General features: G+C 42.1%; 1 protein-coding gene across 8 annotated transcripts in view; it reads left to right on the forward strand.

Moving 5' to 3' along the window:
- KAT2B (lysine acetyltransferase 2B) overlaps positions 1 to 18,244 on the forward strand; it is a 98,537-nt gene that overhangs the window by 34,256 nt on the left and 46,037 nt on the right. For all 8 annotated transcript variants that reach the window (XM_073900775.1, XM_073900757.1, XM_073900762.1 and 5 more), the window contains exons 3-5: positions 11,416 to 11,561; positions 15,745 to 15,837; positions 17,418 to 17,599. In XM_073900775.1, coding sequence (XP_073756876.1) covers positions 11,416 to 11,561; positions 15,745 to 15,837; positions 17,418 to 17,599 — 421 coding nt within the window. The remainder of the gene's footprint in view (positions 1 to 11,415; positions 11,562 to 15,744; positions 15,838 to 17,417; positions 17,600 to 18,244) is intronic.

Raw genomic sequence — 18,244 nt, forward strand, 5'->3', positions numbered from 1 at the left:
ATCTGTCACACGCCCAACCCTCAGTTGCACCCTTAAGAGAACAGCATGGAAGATGGTCATTCCCATGCAGGCAAGCTGACTTAAGAACAGCATCAGGAGTACAGTCTCATTTTATCAGTTCAGAAAATATGACATATATGTTAATATGTACTAACAGGAACAGATCTGGAAGGATTATGTTGAGTTGCTGACAGTGCTTTTCTCAGGGTATTGAGATTTATAGGTGTTTTAAAAATGTTTTTCCCAGTCTCCCCTCCCCCCCGCCCTGTTGCCCCCTATCTCTCTTCAGTTTGCTTTCTTAAAATTGAAATGTCTGTACATTTTCAAGGGCTCCTGGAATTATTGGCGGAATGCCATAGTTTATTTATTGGTCTTATTATCAGGGCTCTAGAAAACCTTTTTGGGAGGTTATGCTTCCTCTCCCCCACATCCTTACACTTAAAAAAAAAACTTTATTATGGAAAAGCTCCCATGTATATAAAGATAGAATAGTTTAATAGGTGCCTTGTACTCATCACCCAGCTTTAATAATTGTTAAAATTTGCCAGTATCCTGAGCACCTGGGTGGCTCAGTCAGTTAAGTATCTGACTCTTGATTTCGGCTCAGGTCATGATCTCAGGGTCCTGGGATCAAGCCCCGAGTCAGGCTCTGTGCTCAGCTGAGAGTGTACTTGAGATTCTCTCTCCTCTCTCTCCGTCTACCTCCTCTCCCCCTTGATTGCTTGCTCGCGTAAATACATCTTTAAATAAAAAGTTGTCAGTTTCCCTCCCCTCACTTTTTTTTTTGGCCACAGTACTTAAATCAGGTTCCACACATATTTTCCTATTTGTGCAGATTACTTCCTAAATATTACCAACAAAGTAGAGATTAGGGTATAGGGAATTCTGTTAGGCTATCATGCAGACCTGAATTCTCAAATGCATTTAAATTTGTGTACACTGTCCTGACTTCCACAGTCACTGTGCTGAGTATAGTGGATTTAGTCCCCAGCGATCATGCACGTGTGTCAACCTGGAACATTCCTGTACTTACCAACAACGTAACCAGGCTTCTCGATTGAGACCACGTCTTGTTCTGTTGCTTTGCCGTTGCGTACCCTTTGGTTCAGCCATACATTTTCTTGTGACAGTGAGCTCTGGTTTCATGTGGTCTCCTGTTAGTTAACTTCCATCCCAGGTGTCCTTGGCCTGCAATCATTGAATACTCTTTTGTGTCTCCTGGGTATAAAACATTCACTTGGGAATTAGGAAACATTCTAGGCTGGGTATAGCAGTTTGCCAATCCCTTAAGCTCTTTGCAGTTTGGTATCTTCATCTACAGAGTGAAATGGTTAGTCTAGGTCCGTGCTGTCCAATGTTATAGCCACTTGCTATAACATGAGCTAATGAGCACTTGAGCTATAGCTACTCCAAATTAAGATGAGCTGTAAGTATAAAATACATGCCAGATTCTGAAAGCTTAGTATGACAAGAAGGGAGCTATCTCATTAATGTTGATTGTATGTTGAAATGATATTTTAGGTAGATTGGGTTAATAAAATATATTATTTAAAATTAATTTCACCTGTTTCTTTTTTCAGTGTTGCTAATGGAAGACTTAAAATTACACATATGGCTCAGATTATATTTCCTTTGGATAGCACCAGCCTAGAACTTTCTGGTCCATCCTCTGAAATTATTTGTTATTTGGGATTGATACAGTCAAGTTCAGTTTACAGAAATTTAACAGAGGGTCCTAACAAAGCACTTTAGTGGCCCAAATGTTTCTCCTTATTATTGTATTTATAAAAATTCCTCATTTGGGGACTGCTTATTTAAATAGCAATCTACCTCTATGACCAGGAAGGAGGAAACACACCATTGTGATCAAACACAATTGGAATTTTTGTTATCATTTTGGAGTCCATTGTTCTGAACTGTGCCAGGATGTACTGATTATTAAATTTGACTAGTGATAGTTTTTTGCAATTGTATGTGGGAGGTTTTTGGTTATTTTTCAGTGCCATCGCTTTTTTCTGTTAAACATAAACACATAAGCATACATCATGCAGACACATACATATTTAAACATTACAATAGTAGAAATTGATAGGTGTTCCCTCCCCCCAACCCAGTGGTTACCTCTGCTTACCTGCTTATTTACAGTAGAAAGTTCCTAAGGAAAGTAAAGACTAGCATTAATCAATTACACTAGAGCTTACTTTCTTGAATAGTAGGAGGTATGAAGGGACTACCAGTGTTTTTCTCATGGACTATTTCAAACATGTAAATCATAGGTAAATCATTTGACCCAACACATTTTCTTTAGCCTTACCACATTTGCATAGACTTCCACCACTTAATCATCCTGAGTTCCCATTTATATTTGTACTGTGCAGATGCCAAGTGATATAAATAGGGGGCCCGGCACAGCCATCCGAGTCAAGTCAGCATATTTCTCTTGGCTGGGTGTCCTCTGTTGTTGTTTTTTAAGATATTATTTTTAAGTAATCTCTACACCCAGCATGGGGCTTGTACCTGCAACCCCAAGATCAAAAGTTGCATGTTCTCCCGACCGTGCCATCTGGCCATCCCTGTTTTTTGCACTAATGCCATCTTTTACACACGGGGTTCAGAGTTGTCAGGAGCTGTGAGTCTGGTATGACGAGGACTGAAGGGGTTAACTCTGGTACTATTTGTCCTGCTCACTGATGTCATTACTTTCCCCTACCTTCCTGGGGTCATGAGAGAGTAAAGGCTTTCTTGGGGCTGCCTTGCAATGTTCCTTGCATAACTATAATTATTTATAATTATATATATATAAGGTATGTAATAAATGATTATATAATACATAATTAAATATAATTTATTGTAGATTTTCTATAGTAGACTAAGGTTAAGGACTGACTTTTTCTCTAGTTCTTAATATATTCTGTTCCTTGGGCATAATTGGGCTTACTCCTTCATTGATAAACACTGAATTCAGGAGTACTAAAAAGATGACTGGTTGCATTTATTTGCAGGGGAGCTTTCATAGTTTATAGTCTGTACCTGCACTGTCCACAACAGTAGCCACTAGTCAGTCATGTGTGACTGCTGAGCTCTTGAAATGTAGCTTGAATTGCTATGCACTGCAAGTGTAAAATGCATGCTGGTTTGAAGACTTAGTATGACAAGAGAATGTACAATATTAGTAATTTTTTACATTGAGTACATGTTGAAATGACAAATCTGGTATATATTAGGTTAAATAAAATGTATTAATAAAATTTCATCTATTTTACCTTTCTAAAAGTGGCTGCTAGAAAATTTATATGTACATATGTGGCTTATATTTCTCTTGTACTGAACTCATCTAAAGGACTCTTAATCTCAAACTTCTCTTTTTCAGGATGGCTGGGTGGCTCAGTCGGTTAAGCGTCTGCCTTCAGCTCAGGTCATGATCCCAGGGTCCTGGGATGGAGTCCCTCATCGGGCTCCCTGCTCAGCGGGGAGCCTGCTTCTCCCTCTGCCTGCTTGTGCTTTCTCTCTTGCTCTCTCTCTCTGGCAAATAAATAAATAAAATCTTAAAAAAAACAAAACAAAAAAACTTTTTCTCCATCCAGATCTGAAATTACAAAAGAGGAAATCACTTTTAAATTATAAACTTTTGCACGTTAGTCAATTCAAAAGGTTTCCTTCATTGAAGGAATTTGTCTTAACCTCTTCTAGCTTTGACCTCAGATTCCCATGAGCAAAAAATGTATTTGAACAGCTTACAAATACTGTGGGTGCCATGCTGTTTGCTTTCTTTCCAGTCCAAAGGAGCAGAGACATGTTAGCCGCCTGCCCAGCTGCTGCCTGTTCACACTGCAGGGCATGTGAGGACTGGCGGGCTGTCCTCAAGAGAAGTGCAGGCCAGTGATACACGGAGCCAGAGCTGAGAGAGGGTCACAGCAGATGGTGACAGTGTGCTTCCTGTTCCCAGCCAGGCAACAGCTGCACCGTGATCCTTGGCAGCAGGCGTTTGGCAGGTCTCCCTGTGGCACCCTGGGTGTTTGCAAGTCTGGCACAGCACTGAGAGGTGCCAAGGTACATCCTCCTGGAGAGAGAGAAAGAGAGCAAAACCTCCCCCAGTCTTCTGGCTCCCACCTTCCCTCTGCTTGCCTCTGCCCTCTACACACGGTGGACACTGGGGGAAGCCGAGGCTGACGAGAAAGAGTGAGCTTTTCCCAAAAGAAAAGGGTTGGCCAGTTTTGGGTAATTATATCGATGCTTTGTACCATACTCTTGGAAGACTTTGAAATGAAGCAGGGTCCTTTGTATTTGAGTTTTCAGTTCCAGGTGGATGAAAGATTTTTTAAAAACCCTTTTTTGGGAAATAATTTCAAACTTACAGAAAAGTCATGAGAATAGTAACAAAGGACATCCCAAAGCAAAATCGCGTTTTGCTCAGATTTACCTGTTGGTAGCATTATGCCCTATTTGCTTTGTTTTTTATGTTTCTGTGTAGTTCCATGTATATATATTTTTCCTGGACCATATGAACTTATGTTACATATACATCATGGCCTTTTCCCGCTACATACAATGTCTGTTTCCTAAAATTAAGGATATTCTTTTACATAACCTTAGTTCAGTTACCAACTTAAGTAAATTTTAGCATTTATGTCATTTTTTTTTTTAAAGATTTTATTTATTTATTTGACAGAGAGAGAGTGAGAGAGGGAACACGAGCAGGGGGAGTGGGAGAGGGAGAAGCAGGCTTCCTGCCGAGCAGGGAGCCCGATGCGGGGCTGGATCCCAGGACCCTGAGATCATGACCTGAGCTGAAGGCAGCCGCTTAACCAACTGAACCACCCAGGCGCCCCTTTATGTCATATTTTAATGTACTGTTTGTATTCTACTTTTATCAGTTGACCCCAAAATGTCCTTTATAGCATATTTTCCTTCCCAGTTAAGCATCCAGTCTAGAATCACATGGGTAGTTAGTTCTCATGTGAAAGGAAAACAGCTTGTCTACTTTACTCATACTCAAAAACACTTCCAGAATACTTCTGGCGCCAAATGAGTGGGGTTTTACACACAAGCACTTCTCCAACTCTCCAGTGGACAATTAGAGGGTGTTTTGCAAATTTTAACTCAGTTTTCACACTAACTGCCTATAGTTAGTGCAGACCCCACAGGTTAAGGGCTCAGTCCCTCTCCTTCCTTCCACTTCCGATGCCAATTGCAAGTCCCACTTTTATCCGTGCTTCTGACCAACTGGCTATAAATTGGGAGATTCCCATGGCCCCCTCCTGGGGTTGGATAATTTTCTAGAGCAGCTCACAGAACTCAGGAAAACAGTTTACTTATTTGATTACTGGTTTATCATAAAAGGATACTGTTCAGGAACAGTCAGTCGGAAGAGATGCACACAGCAAGGCAGGGGGAAAGGAGCACGAAGTTCTAAGCACGCCACTCTCCCAGGCACCTTTCTGCGAACACCAATTTGGAAGCTTTCCAGACCCCTTCAGTTAGGGTTGATGGAGACCACATTATGTAGGCATGATTGATTGCATCTTTGGCTATTAGTGATTAATTCAGCCTCCAGACCACTTCCTATCCCCACCATAGGTAGGAGAGGTGGGGCTGAAAATTCCAATCGTTAATGACTTTGGTTCCCCTGGCAAACAGCCCCCTTCCTTAAGGGACTTTAAAAGGTCATTAACATAAACTCAGGTGTGGTTGCAAGGGGCTTGTTATGAATAACAAAAGACACTTATTTTACATTATTGCTCTCATTACTTATAAAATTCCAAGGGTTTTAGAAGCCCAGTGCCAGGGGGGAAAAAAAAGCACTGTGCCAGAAACAAAGACCAAATATATATTTCTTTGTAAGTTGCAATATCACAGGGGGTCCTTTTAGTTTCCTTTGATCTGGAACAGTTCATCAGCTTTTTTTCTGTTTTGTTTTTGGTGTTTTATGACATTGACATTTTGGTGGAGGAATGTTTTAAATTTTAAAAGCAAACCTGTTAAAAGAGCTAGGAGAAAATACATTTTTGTCATCTTCTGGGTATGAAGGGAAGACCTTTGCAAGCAAGACCTTAAAGAAATGCCAAACACAGATTCGACTTAATAAAAAATTTAAAATTCCTTCACAACCTGCCCAAAACCCCAACAAAATCCGGCAGCATTTACAATGAATTTGACAGACCTAAAGCTCTTTCAAGGCAGTAAGGAAAAGACTAACATCCTAAAACACAGGCAGAGGATCTGAATAAGTAGTGCACAAAAGAACCAATACAGATGGCCAGTAACCTGGAAAACAAACACCTCCAAGGGCATTCCAGTGAATGCGAATCAGAATGGTGTGGACTCATTAATTTTCAAGATTGATTTAATTCCTGAGAATCATTCTTTACTATAGGCAAGAGTGGGGAAAGGCTCATTCTCTAACATGGTTGATAGACTGCACATTGATGCAAACTTCACTGGTGGAGGAAGGTAAATTAGGCAGCATATACAAACGCTTTCTTTCTTTATTTAAATATTTTATTTTTAAGTACTCTCCACAGCCAGCCTGGGGCTCAAACTCACAACCCTGAGATCAAGAGTCGCGCGCTCCACTGCCCAAGCCGGCCAGGCGCCCCTACAAAAGCTTTAAAAAGCAGTGATTTCATGTTACGACTTCTGTGGCAGATGAACTGCTGTGGGTTTGCGCATTGTAGTTTACAGATTTTGAGTTTTATTTTTTATTTTTTAGTAACGTGCTGTCCAACTATACAGTAGAGGCCTATCTCTTTAGTAAGAAAACAAGTTTTAGATAATTGAAGGTAACCTATTTGCATCAAAAAGGCTTCTTTAGAAAAGATTAAAAGAAGGGTTCTTTCCATTATGAGTGACCCTTTTTAGTTAAAAATGAGTTACCAGTACAATAACTAGTTTAGCTGTGTGGTTAGAGTGAAGTGTTCCTGGGTGTTGGCATGGGTTAGGGGTGATTGTGGGCTCCTGGGGAAGTCCTATCCAGTTCTGGTCAGCAGCTCCAAAGAGGCAGTGTTTGGATTTGGTGGAGATGGGCCTGTTTGAAGAAAATGGTGTTTTAGGAAGAATACCCTGGGCTCAAGAGAAGACAGTCTGGGGCTCTTTTGGTACTCTAGACTTGAGATCCCAATGACCACCAGAGTAGGAACAGGGAAAAGTGGTGACTCTGGGAGACAGTGAGCAAGCTCACCTGAATCCTATGACTGGGAATATGCAGTAGGTAAAGGACAATGAAGGAATGAATGACAGGCTTCTTGTCACAAGCGGGTCTGGCAGCAGGGAATTGCCACCTTGAGGAGAGCCATGAGGATTTTGACCCTAAGGTCAAGTTTGCCTTAGGGTCAAGTTTGCCCTGACGGTGGCACACTGATGTTGTTGGGATAGGGAGGCTGTGAGGTGGGGTTAGTTGGTGGTGTGGATGTGATGAGAGGGAGGAGGCTGACAGCTGGATGTAGAGACTGGAAAAGGAGTCTTGGTCAGAAGGGGGCCATAGTTGGAGACTCGGAACATGGCAGGTCCAGACAACTAAGTATTTATACAGTGCAGACATGACTGTCCTTGTCTAGCTTTCTCATTCCAGGGAAGCCTCTCTTTCCTAACGACTTCTCCAGACCTCCTATTTTCCCTTCTCAAGGAGATGGCCCACCCCTCTACTTTCATCTGTCTTCCCCCATCCCATCATTTATTCTAGGAAGCTTAACCTTTTTCATGTAGTAGTATCCTTATGCCTTAGTATACCCCCTTTCACTCCAGACACACCTTTCCTTTATTCTCAGAGGAAGAGATACCTTTGCTTTTGTGTTGCAAAGATTAGCCCCATTTGTCCAGTACAGCCTTTCCCTTCCTTCCTCCCTCCCTCCCTCCCTCCTGGGAAACTTGCTGTTCCATTTACTGCCCCCCTCCCCCATTCTCCAGCTCCTTAGTCCTTTGTGATTTGGCTTACACACAGAGCTTTGAGGAGAGATTACAGATTTCATTATACACAGAATTAGAAGGAAATGAACTTCCTCAGGTCTCACTTCTTAAGCATTTTAATGTTTCTCTAGTCTACTCTTAAGAATATGCTGGAAGATGTTTCCAAACAGTGGTTTCCAAACTGTGGAGCTCCCCACGAGAGGAAAGGATGCCCCCCCCCACCTCGCCTTCTGAAAAATAGGCGCTTCCACCTCTTGTTTCAACCAGAATAGCTCTTTCTAGTTCTGATTAAGAATTCATTTGGGTTGTTTTTTGACTTAAAGAAAATGAACTACTGGTTTAAAAAATAAATCATGGCTTGTACTTCCATGAGTTAAACTCATGTTAGCACCTTAGTTAGACTGTTTCATATTGTGGTGAATCTGAAGGAATTGATGTTATATATATATATTTTATTTTCTTTTATTTATTTTAAAGATTTTATTTGTTTATTTGACAGAGAGAGACACAGCAATAGAGGGAACACAAGCAGGGGGAGTGGGAGAGGGAGAAGCAGGCTTCCTGCTGAGCGGGGAGCCCGATGATGCGGGGCACGATCTCAGGATCCTGGGACCATGACCTGAGCCGAAGGCAGATGCTTAACAACTGAGCCACCCAGGCGCCCTGTTATATATATATTTTAAAGATTTATTTATTTGAGAGAGAGAGAGAGAGCACAAGCAGGGGGAGTAGGAGAGGGACTGCTTAGCAAGGAGCAGAATGCAGAACCCTGGGATCATGACCAGAGCCCAGGGCAGATGCTTAACCGACTGAGCCACCCAGGCGCCCTGAATTGATGTTATATTGTGAACTGATTGCTTTCTTAGCTTATCACTGAAAAGCAATTAAACATTACAAGGCAAAAATAGTCTTCAATAAAATTATTTCTGTAAATAACTGACATAAAAAATTTTGACCTAATTGTCTCCAGAATGAGGCCTGTGTCCCATAGGCTTCAGACTGACCTCAAGGAAAATTTTGCAGACTTAAAAAAAAAAAAAAGATGACCTGGCAAACATTCTACCTAAAAGGATGTCTAGTTTGGGGCATCTTTGAGAAGATGATGAAGTCACTTATTGTATAGCCAAGTAGAAAGTAATAGATTTGCATATTAATTTTTTTACACACACATAAATATGTTTGTAATTTTTCTGTGCTATGTTACTTAGGTTCTGAGAGACATTTTAGTCAGTTGCTCTTTTTCGATTTGGTAATGTAATAATACAGTTTTCAAGTTTAGATGTATGCACTAGATTTATTCCACAATACCTAAGGCAGAGAGATCACCACATTTCCTTCTCCTCTTACCTTTAAAAATGCTCTTTGGGGTGCGTGCGTGTGTGCGTGTGCACGTATAGGTATGTGCCCATCATGCTCATCCCTGATGGCCTGTGACCTTGGGCCCATCTCTGCCTTTCCATTTTACTGCAATGAAAAGGAATGAAAAGTAGGTAGCCTCTGCCTCTCTAATTCTGAGTTCTTTAATCCGGCTTCCCGGTGGACATTTACAAGTCCCAACCTCCTGGTATTTAATCCTCTTGACTCTCTGAAAATGCTTTTGATCGGATATTTTAGTTTGAGCTCCCTCAGAAGCAGATTCCAAGACAAGGATTTGAATGCGAGTAGTTTCTTTGGCATGAAGCTAGGGGAGTAGAAAAGTGAAATGAGGCGGAAAGAGTGGCTAATAAAGGGTGAATTACTGAGCCAGCTGCTACCTGGGGCAGCTGCTACTTAATTTTGTGGGGGAAAATTTGGGAGATGGTTATTCAGCCTGAGGGATGAGGGATCTGGGGTTTCTGTTTAATAGGCTAATGTCTTAGTTTTGGGTTGAAGGGTGTAATGTCTTAGTTTTGGGTTGAAGGGTGCTCTTGAGGGGCAGGTAGGTGGCAGAGCAGATTACAGTGGTAGGAAAAGCCCTTAGGTAGAGAAATGGAGCTCCCGGGAGTCAGATGCCAGGAGGTATGCCCTGATGTGGTAATGGAAAGGTATAGGGGCAGGGTACAGGCAGCATTCTCTGTCCCAGTCTCCTGATTGAGCTTCGTGGCTCCCCCCCCCCCCCCGAAGATTGATTATTTATGAGAGAGAGTGTGTGTGTGTGCGCGCACATGATCTGGGGAGAGGGGCAGAGGGAGAGGGAGAGTGAGGACAAGCAGACGCCCTGCTGAGTGTGGAGCCTGACGCGGGGCTCAGTCTCAGGATCCTGAGATCATGCTGAGCCAACATCAAGAGTCTGACACTTAACTGACCGAGCCACCCAGGTGCCCTGAGCTTTGTGGTTTAATGACAAGAGCACCATGGTCTCTGGAGTAGACTAACTCATGCCTGACACTTCATAAGTAACTTAATAAGTATTCCTCAATATTCTTTAGTTCCATCTCCTTTTAACAAGGCAAGGGAAAGCCCTCTCCTCTTCTACATAGTTTAGTCTTTAAAAATGATCTCAAACCCTTCTGCGTTTAAGCATTTTTAAGCCAGCACACCAAGTGCTACACCCAAGAGGTTTCCTTTCGAGGTGCTGGTGCCCACTATGTGGCAAGCATAGTGATAAATGCTGGGGATGCAGACGTGAGAGGCATGATCCTGACTCAGAGGAGTTCCTGGGCTCGGGGCTGATTATTGAGTGACTGACCTAGAGAACCCTCTTCAAGTGAGAAAGGACTTGAAGTGAATCAGCTAATCAACAAAAAGTGTGCTTGTGGGTGCTTTGAAATTTTGGGTCAAGCATTCTTCCTTTCAGACCCTGGCTCTGCCTTGTTAGCTGAGTGACATCCATTCTCTCTGAGCCTCAGTTCCCTCAGTTGTCAAATGGGATTGCTAATACCTACTCATGGGATTGTTAGTGTATTTAAAACTACAGTTTTAAATACAGAGAACAAACTGATGGTTGCCAGAGGGGAGGGGGTGGGTGAATGGGCAAAATGGGTGAAGGGGGGTATGGGGACGTAAAGGCTTCTGGTAACGGAAGGCATAAGTCACAGGGATAAAAAGTATAGCACAGGGACTATAGCCAATGATACTGTGATAGCATTGTATGCTGATGGCAGCTACATTGGTGGTGAGCACAGCAGAATGTATAGACTTGTTGAATCACCATGTTGTACACTGGAAATTAATGTTGTGTGTCGACTCTACTTCAATTAAAAAAAGAATTTAACACTATGAGGACCACCAAGTGGTGCCAACAAGTTCTGGATCTTAAACTATACATTATTAGAATGCATTAGCCACTGGCCCATTTTTGGTCTTAAAGGGGAAGGCTAAGGCCCAGCAAGGTGACAGTCTTTTAATTATAAGTCAACTTGGTGAGAAGACTTAGATCTTACAGGAGTTCAGAAATTTCCTCTGTTTACAATGCAATCTAATGGCTTGGTGTCCCAGAAGGTTTTGAGAGAGAGCCTTTTCTATTTTAAAATTGAGAACATTTGCAGTTTCCAGCTAATGTGTCACATATGTTCCTTTGATCTTTGTCTTCAGCTGCTCATGTTTCCCACCTGGAAAATGTGTCCGAGGAAGAAATGAACAGACTCCTGGGAATAGTGTTGGATGTGGAATATCTCTTTACCTGTGTCCACAAGGAAGAAGATGCAGATACCAAACAAGTGTATTTCTATCTATTTAAGGTGAGGTTTTTACCATTTTAAAAAGGCGTTTCTTCTTTCCCTCATTGTTCAGATGTGCTCAGTTTCTGCACACCAGGTCGTGATCGTGGGTGGGAAGGCTCTCAGCTCGTGATATGTTTGCCCTCAGGGTTTGTGGAAGCATGCGTTTCTTCATGAGGGATTCTCTAAAATGACCCACCATGTGTTGGACACATCACTTTCCTTGAGAGCCTTCCTATTTGTATGCAGATTTGAATATCTTGATTTGCTTATGCTTATAGACTTCTTTCCATCCACCCATCCGTTCATCCATCCAAGTATGTATTGCACACCTGCTCTGTGCTCTGTGCATGGCACTCATGTAGGCATGAGGGATAGATCAGTGGGCAAAGCAAAGTCCTTGCCCTCATGGAGTTGACATTTCAGTAGAAGAGGCAGACAATCAACCAGTAAATAATATATTTGCAGGTGGTGATAAGTGCTGTGAAGAGAAACAAAGTAGGGTAAGTGGAATCAGAACGGCAGGGATGGTGGTGGGTGGGAGGACGCAATCATGAGGAAGGGCAGTTAGGAAAGGCCTCTCTGAGGGGACCACAGTTGAGCTGGACCCGAACTGGGGCACAGGAGCCATTGCTGGAGAGGGCTGGGGGAAGAGCTTTCCAGGCAGCGGAGGGAACACCGTCTGGGCCATGCTTAGTGAGTGTGGTGTGATGTGGGAAGAGCAAGGAGGCCGGCGTGGCGTGGTGGAGCAAGGGGAGGGTGGGAGGAGATGTGGTTGGAGGGTGGTGCCAGGGCCTTGACGCTCATGCTGCACAGGGAGGAGTCGAGAGTTTCCAGATTTGGGCATCTCCCCACTGTCCTCTGGGTCTTGTTGACACCAGTCACAATTACTGCTCCCACTCCCCGTAGCTGGGGCTTCTTGGCTCTGCCTCAGCTCCCCTTAGGTCACATCCATCCCCTTTCTGCAGACGTGTGTTTCCCCAGCTCCTGACTGCTGTAGGGACGGACAAGTGTGGGAGAGAAACGGGTGGTGGGAACAAACAGATGAACTTTGGGGGGGCCAAAACTACATTCTGAGAGGGGGCGGACAGAAGAAATAACTAAAAAACAGAAACCTTGCTGTTGAGGGCACTGTTGGTTATGTTGTATTGTGTAACACTTCTAAGGTTCTTTTAAAAAAAAAAAAAAAAGACAGAAAGCAAAATGCTCCACTCAGAGCTCAGAGCCCAGGAAAGGTTGGCCTCTTTACTGAGCACCGTGCTTCGTTTTATATGACAAGGATAGAAAAATTTTCCACTGAGTTCCTTCTTTTGCTTTGGCTGCTAGGAATCTCAGTGCAAATTTTGTGCCCAATTTCTGTAGCTTTTTTTTTTTTTAATCTGAATTTACTTATTTACTTTCTACATAATTTCCCCTTCTCCCCATTTATTAACTTTTGTCTTTTTTTTTTTTTTTGTGGGGGTGGTTACTAGTGGGGGTTTGGGGATAGATAGGAGACAGGTGTGGGAGTGAGAACTGTAGTTTTAAACTTTCATGTGTGGGGATATTGGTTCTAAAACGGTAAATGGGAGGTAGGGGGAGGAGGAAGAGAGAGAGACGAGAGGGGTGAGCAGAAAGAGAACGCACCTCTGAATTCCCCACCGCCATTAGCAGGTGCTGGGCTACTTCAGGTGACAACTTGTTGACATGGCTGTGAGGCCTGAGTCATCCAGATTGAACCCTGGCAGGTTCATGCTGTTTAGAGCTTCTTTGGAAAAAGATCTTAGTTGAAGAAAAACAACGTCTGCCTGACTGCAGCGATTATTTGTCTTGGAACCGAGCACCCTGGCAGCCCCACCGCCCTGCTGGAAGTGAAGGTGGTGTCACGGTTTCCATCCTGCCGGCCTCCTCTTGATTCCGTTTATAACTAACCAAATAGGCCAGACAGCATTGCTCTGCTTTGAAGTCCGTTTTCTCTCTCTCCCTCTCTCTCACCTCCCTCATCTTTAACAGCACAACAGTATATTTACTCATGGGAACAAAATCTAAAATATTCAGCATTCTCCCCCGTCTCCCCCCACCAGAGTCATTTTTTGGGCAAGTAAGTAATAAATTATCCATTCCTTAGCTTTTGAAAGGCAGTTCCTGTGTCTCATATGTCTCAATAATTAAATTAAAATTAAATGTATTATACCTTTAACATTTAAAAAACCTGAGGCTTAGATTTTGAAAAAAAAAACACGATGAAAAGCTGCTTCCTTAAAGCTCAATGTATCCCAGAACCTGTAACTGTGGCTCCTGAGCTCGACTCTCTGGGCTTCAGTCCTGACTCCATCACATGAAATGTGACTTTGAGCAAGTCATTCTCCTTCAGTTTCCTTATCAGTAAAATACAGACAGTAATAGCTTCTACCTCTAAAGGGTGTTGGGGTATTAAATGAGATACGACATAAAGAACTATAAAGAGTGTCTGGCGAAAGTAAGGATGCAAATGCTTGCTGCGAGTATTAAATTTCTTTTATATGGCCACTTATCCCAGCTCCATCCTTTTGTGTAGATGAAGAAACTGACATTCAGCATCTCCCCAACCCATCAGTTTCTCTCCAAACTGAAACCCCCAGTGGACCAAGTTCTCAATTGGTCTTATTTAACTGGGCAAACAAGTATGCAGCCACAATTATCTGTATTTAAATTTTACAATCCTGGGCGCCTGGGTGGCTCAGTCGGTTGAGCGTCTGCCTTCGGCTCACGTCATGATCCCAGGCTCCTGGGATTGAGCCCCACACTGGGCTCCCTGCTCAGTGGGGAGCCTGCTTCTCCCTCTCCCGCTCCCCCTGCTTGTGTTCCTGCTCTCGCTCTGTCAAATAAATAAATAAAATTTTATGATCCATCTTTCCATATCCTTAGAAACACATAGAGTGACTTATCATTATTGCATGTTTATTTTTATAAAAATGGGCATAATACATTGAAAGGATAAACAGATGCCCTGTGCTAATTATGGATATGGCACCCCTAGAAGGAATTGAGGCCCTTGTAAGACATGGCTCAGGGGGACAGAGGGTGATCTTCAGCCTTGGGTGTTAGTCCATTTCCATTAACTCCTGGGAGCATGGTTACCACGTCTTATTTCTGTTGAAAAGGCAGTAAGTGGAGAAAGGAGAGAAAGATGTAACTTAAGTAAATGCATGGTCATATCATACCTGGCCCGCATGTAAAGGTTACAGAATTTTCAATCCAAGGTTGAAGGTAAAGGATTTCAATATCAAGTTTATTTTCAAATTAGGTCTTGATTAGTGACTCTGTTCCCTTTTTCTGTCGGATATGTGCTCTTTGAGGGCTTTAAATTCCAGTGGCAAGGATTAAGAGCAGTGTTTTGTTTTGTGGGCATTGAGATGCCAGAACACTTGGCTTGTATTCTGTGCGTGGAGAGGAAATGAAAAGAGACCGCAACAGTGAAAGTTGCCAATTGAGAGTCCTGCAGAATTCCTTCCCGAAGGGCCTGGGCCCTAGTTTATGCATAGGACATACAGCTGGTACAAACAGCCCTCTCCTCTGGCCTCACTTGTGCAGAACAGGTCTCTGCCTTTCATGGGTTTAAATGCGAACCTTCTTTGGGGCTCCTGGGTGGTGCAGTCGGATGTGACTCTTGGTTTCAGCTCTGGTCATGGTCTCAGCGTCGTGAGATCGAGCCCTGCGTGGGTGTAAGATTCTCTCTTTCTCTGTCCCCTCCTCCCCGCGTGCACTCTCTAAAATAAATAATCTTAAGCAAACAGAAAACCACCCTCCAGAGCATCAGCACACCTGCGGTGGCCTAGATGGGAATGTGCAAAGTGTGGCTGTTGTATACCAGGCCTCTGGGTCAGTGGGAATCTGGCAATGGTGGGGAGAAGAGTGAGTGAGTAGGGTAGAGGAGCCTGATGGTACTGCTAGTGCTCTAGGCTGCACAGAACATGAAAGGGGTCTAGTTTCTCATAGTTCTGGTCATGGATATGAAGGCAAATTTGGGTTACCTGGTAGTCACCCATTTTATTGATTTAAGGATTTATTTACATGTAGATAAGATAATTAGAATATGGTGACTTCCCTTCAGAGGCTGTGTTTTGTGTGTGTGTGTGTGTGTGTGTGTGTGTGTGTGTGTGTGTGTGTGAGAGAGAGAGAGAGAGAGAGAGAGAGAGAGAGACAGACATTGATTTTTTTTTTCCTTAATGATTTTTTTTTGCAGCTCTTGAGAAAGTCTATTTTACAAAGAGGAAAACCTGTGGTTGAAGGCTCTTTGGAGAAGAAACCCCCATTTGAAAAACCTAGTATTGAACAGGTAAAAATTTAGAAAAAGAAAAAGAAAAGCCCCCCCCCCCCTTTTCTATTGCTCTAAGGCTGAACAAACCTAACCTTCCTTCCATCTCTACACGTGCCTTCCTTCCATCCTCTATACCCGGCTTTGAGATGCTCACTGAGAAATTGTCTTGGATCCTTTGCATCAGAAGTGAATACTTAATTTAATAAATGATCTAGCTGTTGTCTTTTATGGTTGCTGTATACTCAGAATTCACTGTGTTTGGGGAAGAAAAAATTAAGCAGAACGTGTAGGTCATAACGCATGGAATGTGCTTTTTCTTGGTGTTGATGTTTTAAACTTAAGTCAATTAAGTCTTTGTTCTTGTGTTTGTCACTGTCTGAAAAAGCCTATTGAGGTGAGGGAATTAAGGAGCATTGTCAAAAACATTTTAAGTCAAGCAAAAAACACAACAAGGAATGAGATTTTGCATCCAGAAATTGACTTCTGTTACATTATGATTCCTGGAAAGAAACCGGTTTACTTGGGGAAACTGTTGACATGTATAGACTTTTTCTGTGAGATGTTGTATCCTTCCTCAGAGTCACTTTTTAGCCTGCCATTATTCAGCTAAAGAAATCTTGGAGACTCTTGACTGAATTTCTTGATGAGAATGATTACAGAAGATAGGACATCAATCAGGGTCTCTACAAATACAAATAAATGTATTTTTATCAGTCAGTTTTCAGTAGAAGAAATGTTATTTTGTCTCCAAACTCTATTCAATAAGAATTCATTGTTCTTTTATTTGAAATTAGATTAGTTGGGAGTGTTCTGCAGAGACATTAAATTAATCCACAGATTCTTTTAAAAACTTACAATTTTGAATAAGATTTTTTTTTCTTGGTAAGCTTGCTGAAACCGAAAGAGTGATAGTAAAGAGTTTAAATTCTCATGGTTTAGTTCAATGGAAGACGTGCTAGCAGCCTTCTGATTAAAATTTTGGTAATGTAGGGGCGCCTGGGTGGCTCAGTCGTTAAGCGTCTGCCTTCAGCTCAGGTCATGTTCCCAGGGCCCTGGGATCGAGCCCCGCATCGGGCTCCCTGCTCCGCGGGAAGCCTGCTTCTCCCTCTCCCACTTCCTCTGCTTGTGTTCCTGCTCTCGCTGTCTCTCTCTCTGTCAAATAAATAAATAAAATCTTCAAAAAAAAAATAAAATTTTGGTAATGTAAAAACGTAATGCTTATCCAAGAACCTCATTATACGTGATCTACTATATTGATAGTGCAGCAAGAATTATTCTGCAAAATAGTCGTATTTTATTGTTTAAGAGGTTTTGACCTTTTCAGTCTGTGATTTTGATTTTCTCTTTAACGCTTGAGGATTGCAGCAGGCGTAGAATAGCAACCCACAGCTTCTCTGTCTTGTCACTTTTCATCCACTATGATCTGTGGCACGATTCCCTCTGGGCATTCCTGTTTCTAATAGGGAAAAGGAAGAGATTTTTGTGAATAGAGAAATGTCTGTTCTTTAGCTAATAACCACCAATGGTGCAGACTGTGGGTGTTCAGAATTAGTATGATTGCATAGCCGTATGAATAAATTGCCTTCCCTCCTTTTAAGGGTGTGAATAACTTTGTACAGTACAAATTTAGTCACCTGCCATCCAAAGAAAGGCAAACAATAGTTGAGTTGGCAAAAATGTTCCTAAACCGCATCAACTATTGGCATCTGGAGGCACCATCTCAACGAAGACTGCGATCTCCCAATGATGACATTTCTGGATACAAAGAGAACTACACAAGGTAATCAGATGACCAGTTCTTTTCCTTTGGCCTCTTAGAGCCTGTTGCAGACCTAAAATTACTACTTGGCCCTGCAAGCGGAGGGTTGCCCAGTTTTTATGGTAACTCCATCAATTCAGAATGTTTCTATAGTTTAACTTTTTATTAATATCATGATATCTTGGGGGTTGAGGGATCCTAAACCACCTAGCCCTGTACTACCCAGTCCGATAGTTGATAGCTATGTGTGGCTACTGAGCACTTGAACGTGACTAGTATGAATTGAGATCTCAAAGCTTGTACAAAAAAAGGAATGTAAAATATTTCGTTAGTACTTTTTTATATTGATTACATGTTGAAATGATAATATTTTAGATATATTCAATTAAATAAGATATATTAAAGTTAATTTCATCTGTTTCTTTTTATCTAGTCAATATGACTATTGAAAATTTTAAAATTACTTATGTGGCTTGCATTGTATTTCTATTGAATGTCGCCGATCTAGGTAACCATACTTTCACTCTGTAATTATTATATAGAAACTTCATTCCCATTTAAAGAACCAAAAAAACAATGACCACGAATATAATAGTGTTAAAGAATTTTTATAAAGAAGGAAAGATCACCATTGTCCCAGCACCATGATGGAACTGATATCATTAT

The sequence above is a fragment of the Callorhinus ursinus genome, unplaced genomic scaffold, assembly GCF_003265705.2.
Source record: "Callorhinus ursinus isolate GAN/ISIS: 27379988/994484 unplaced genomic scaffold, GSC_fseal_2.0 scaffold1, whole genome shotgun sequence".
Classification (NCBI taxonomy): domain Eukaryota; kingdom Metazoa; phylum Chordata; class Mammalia; order Carnivora; family Otariidae; genus Callorhinus; species Callorhinus ursinus.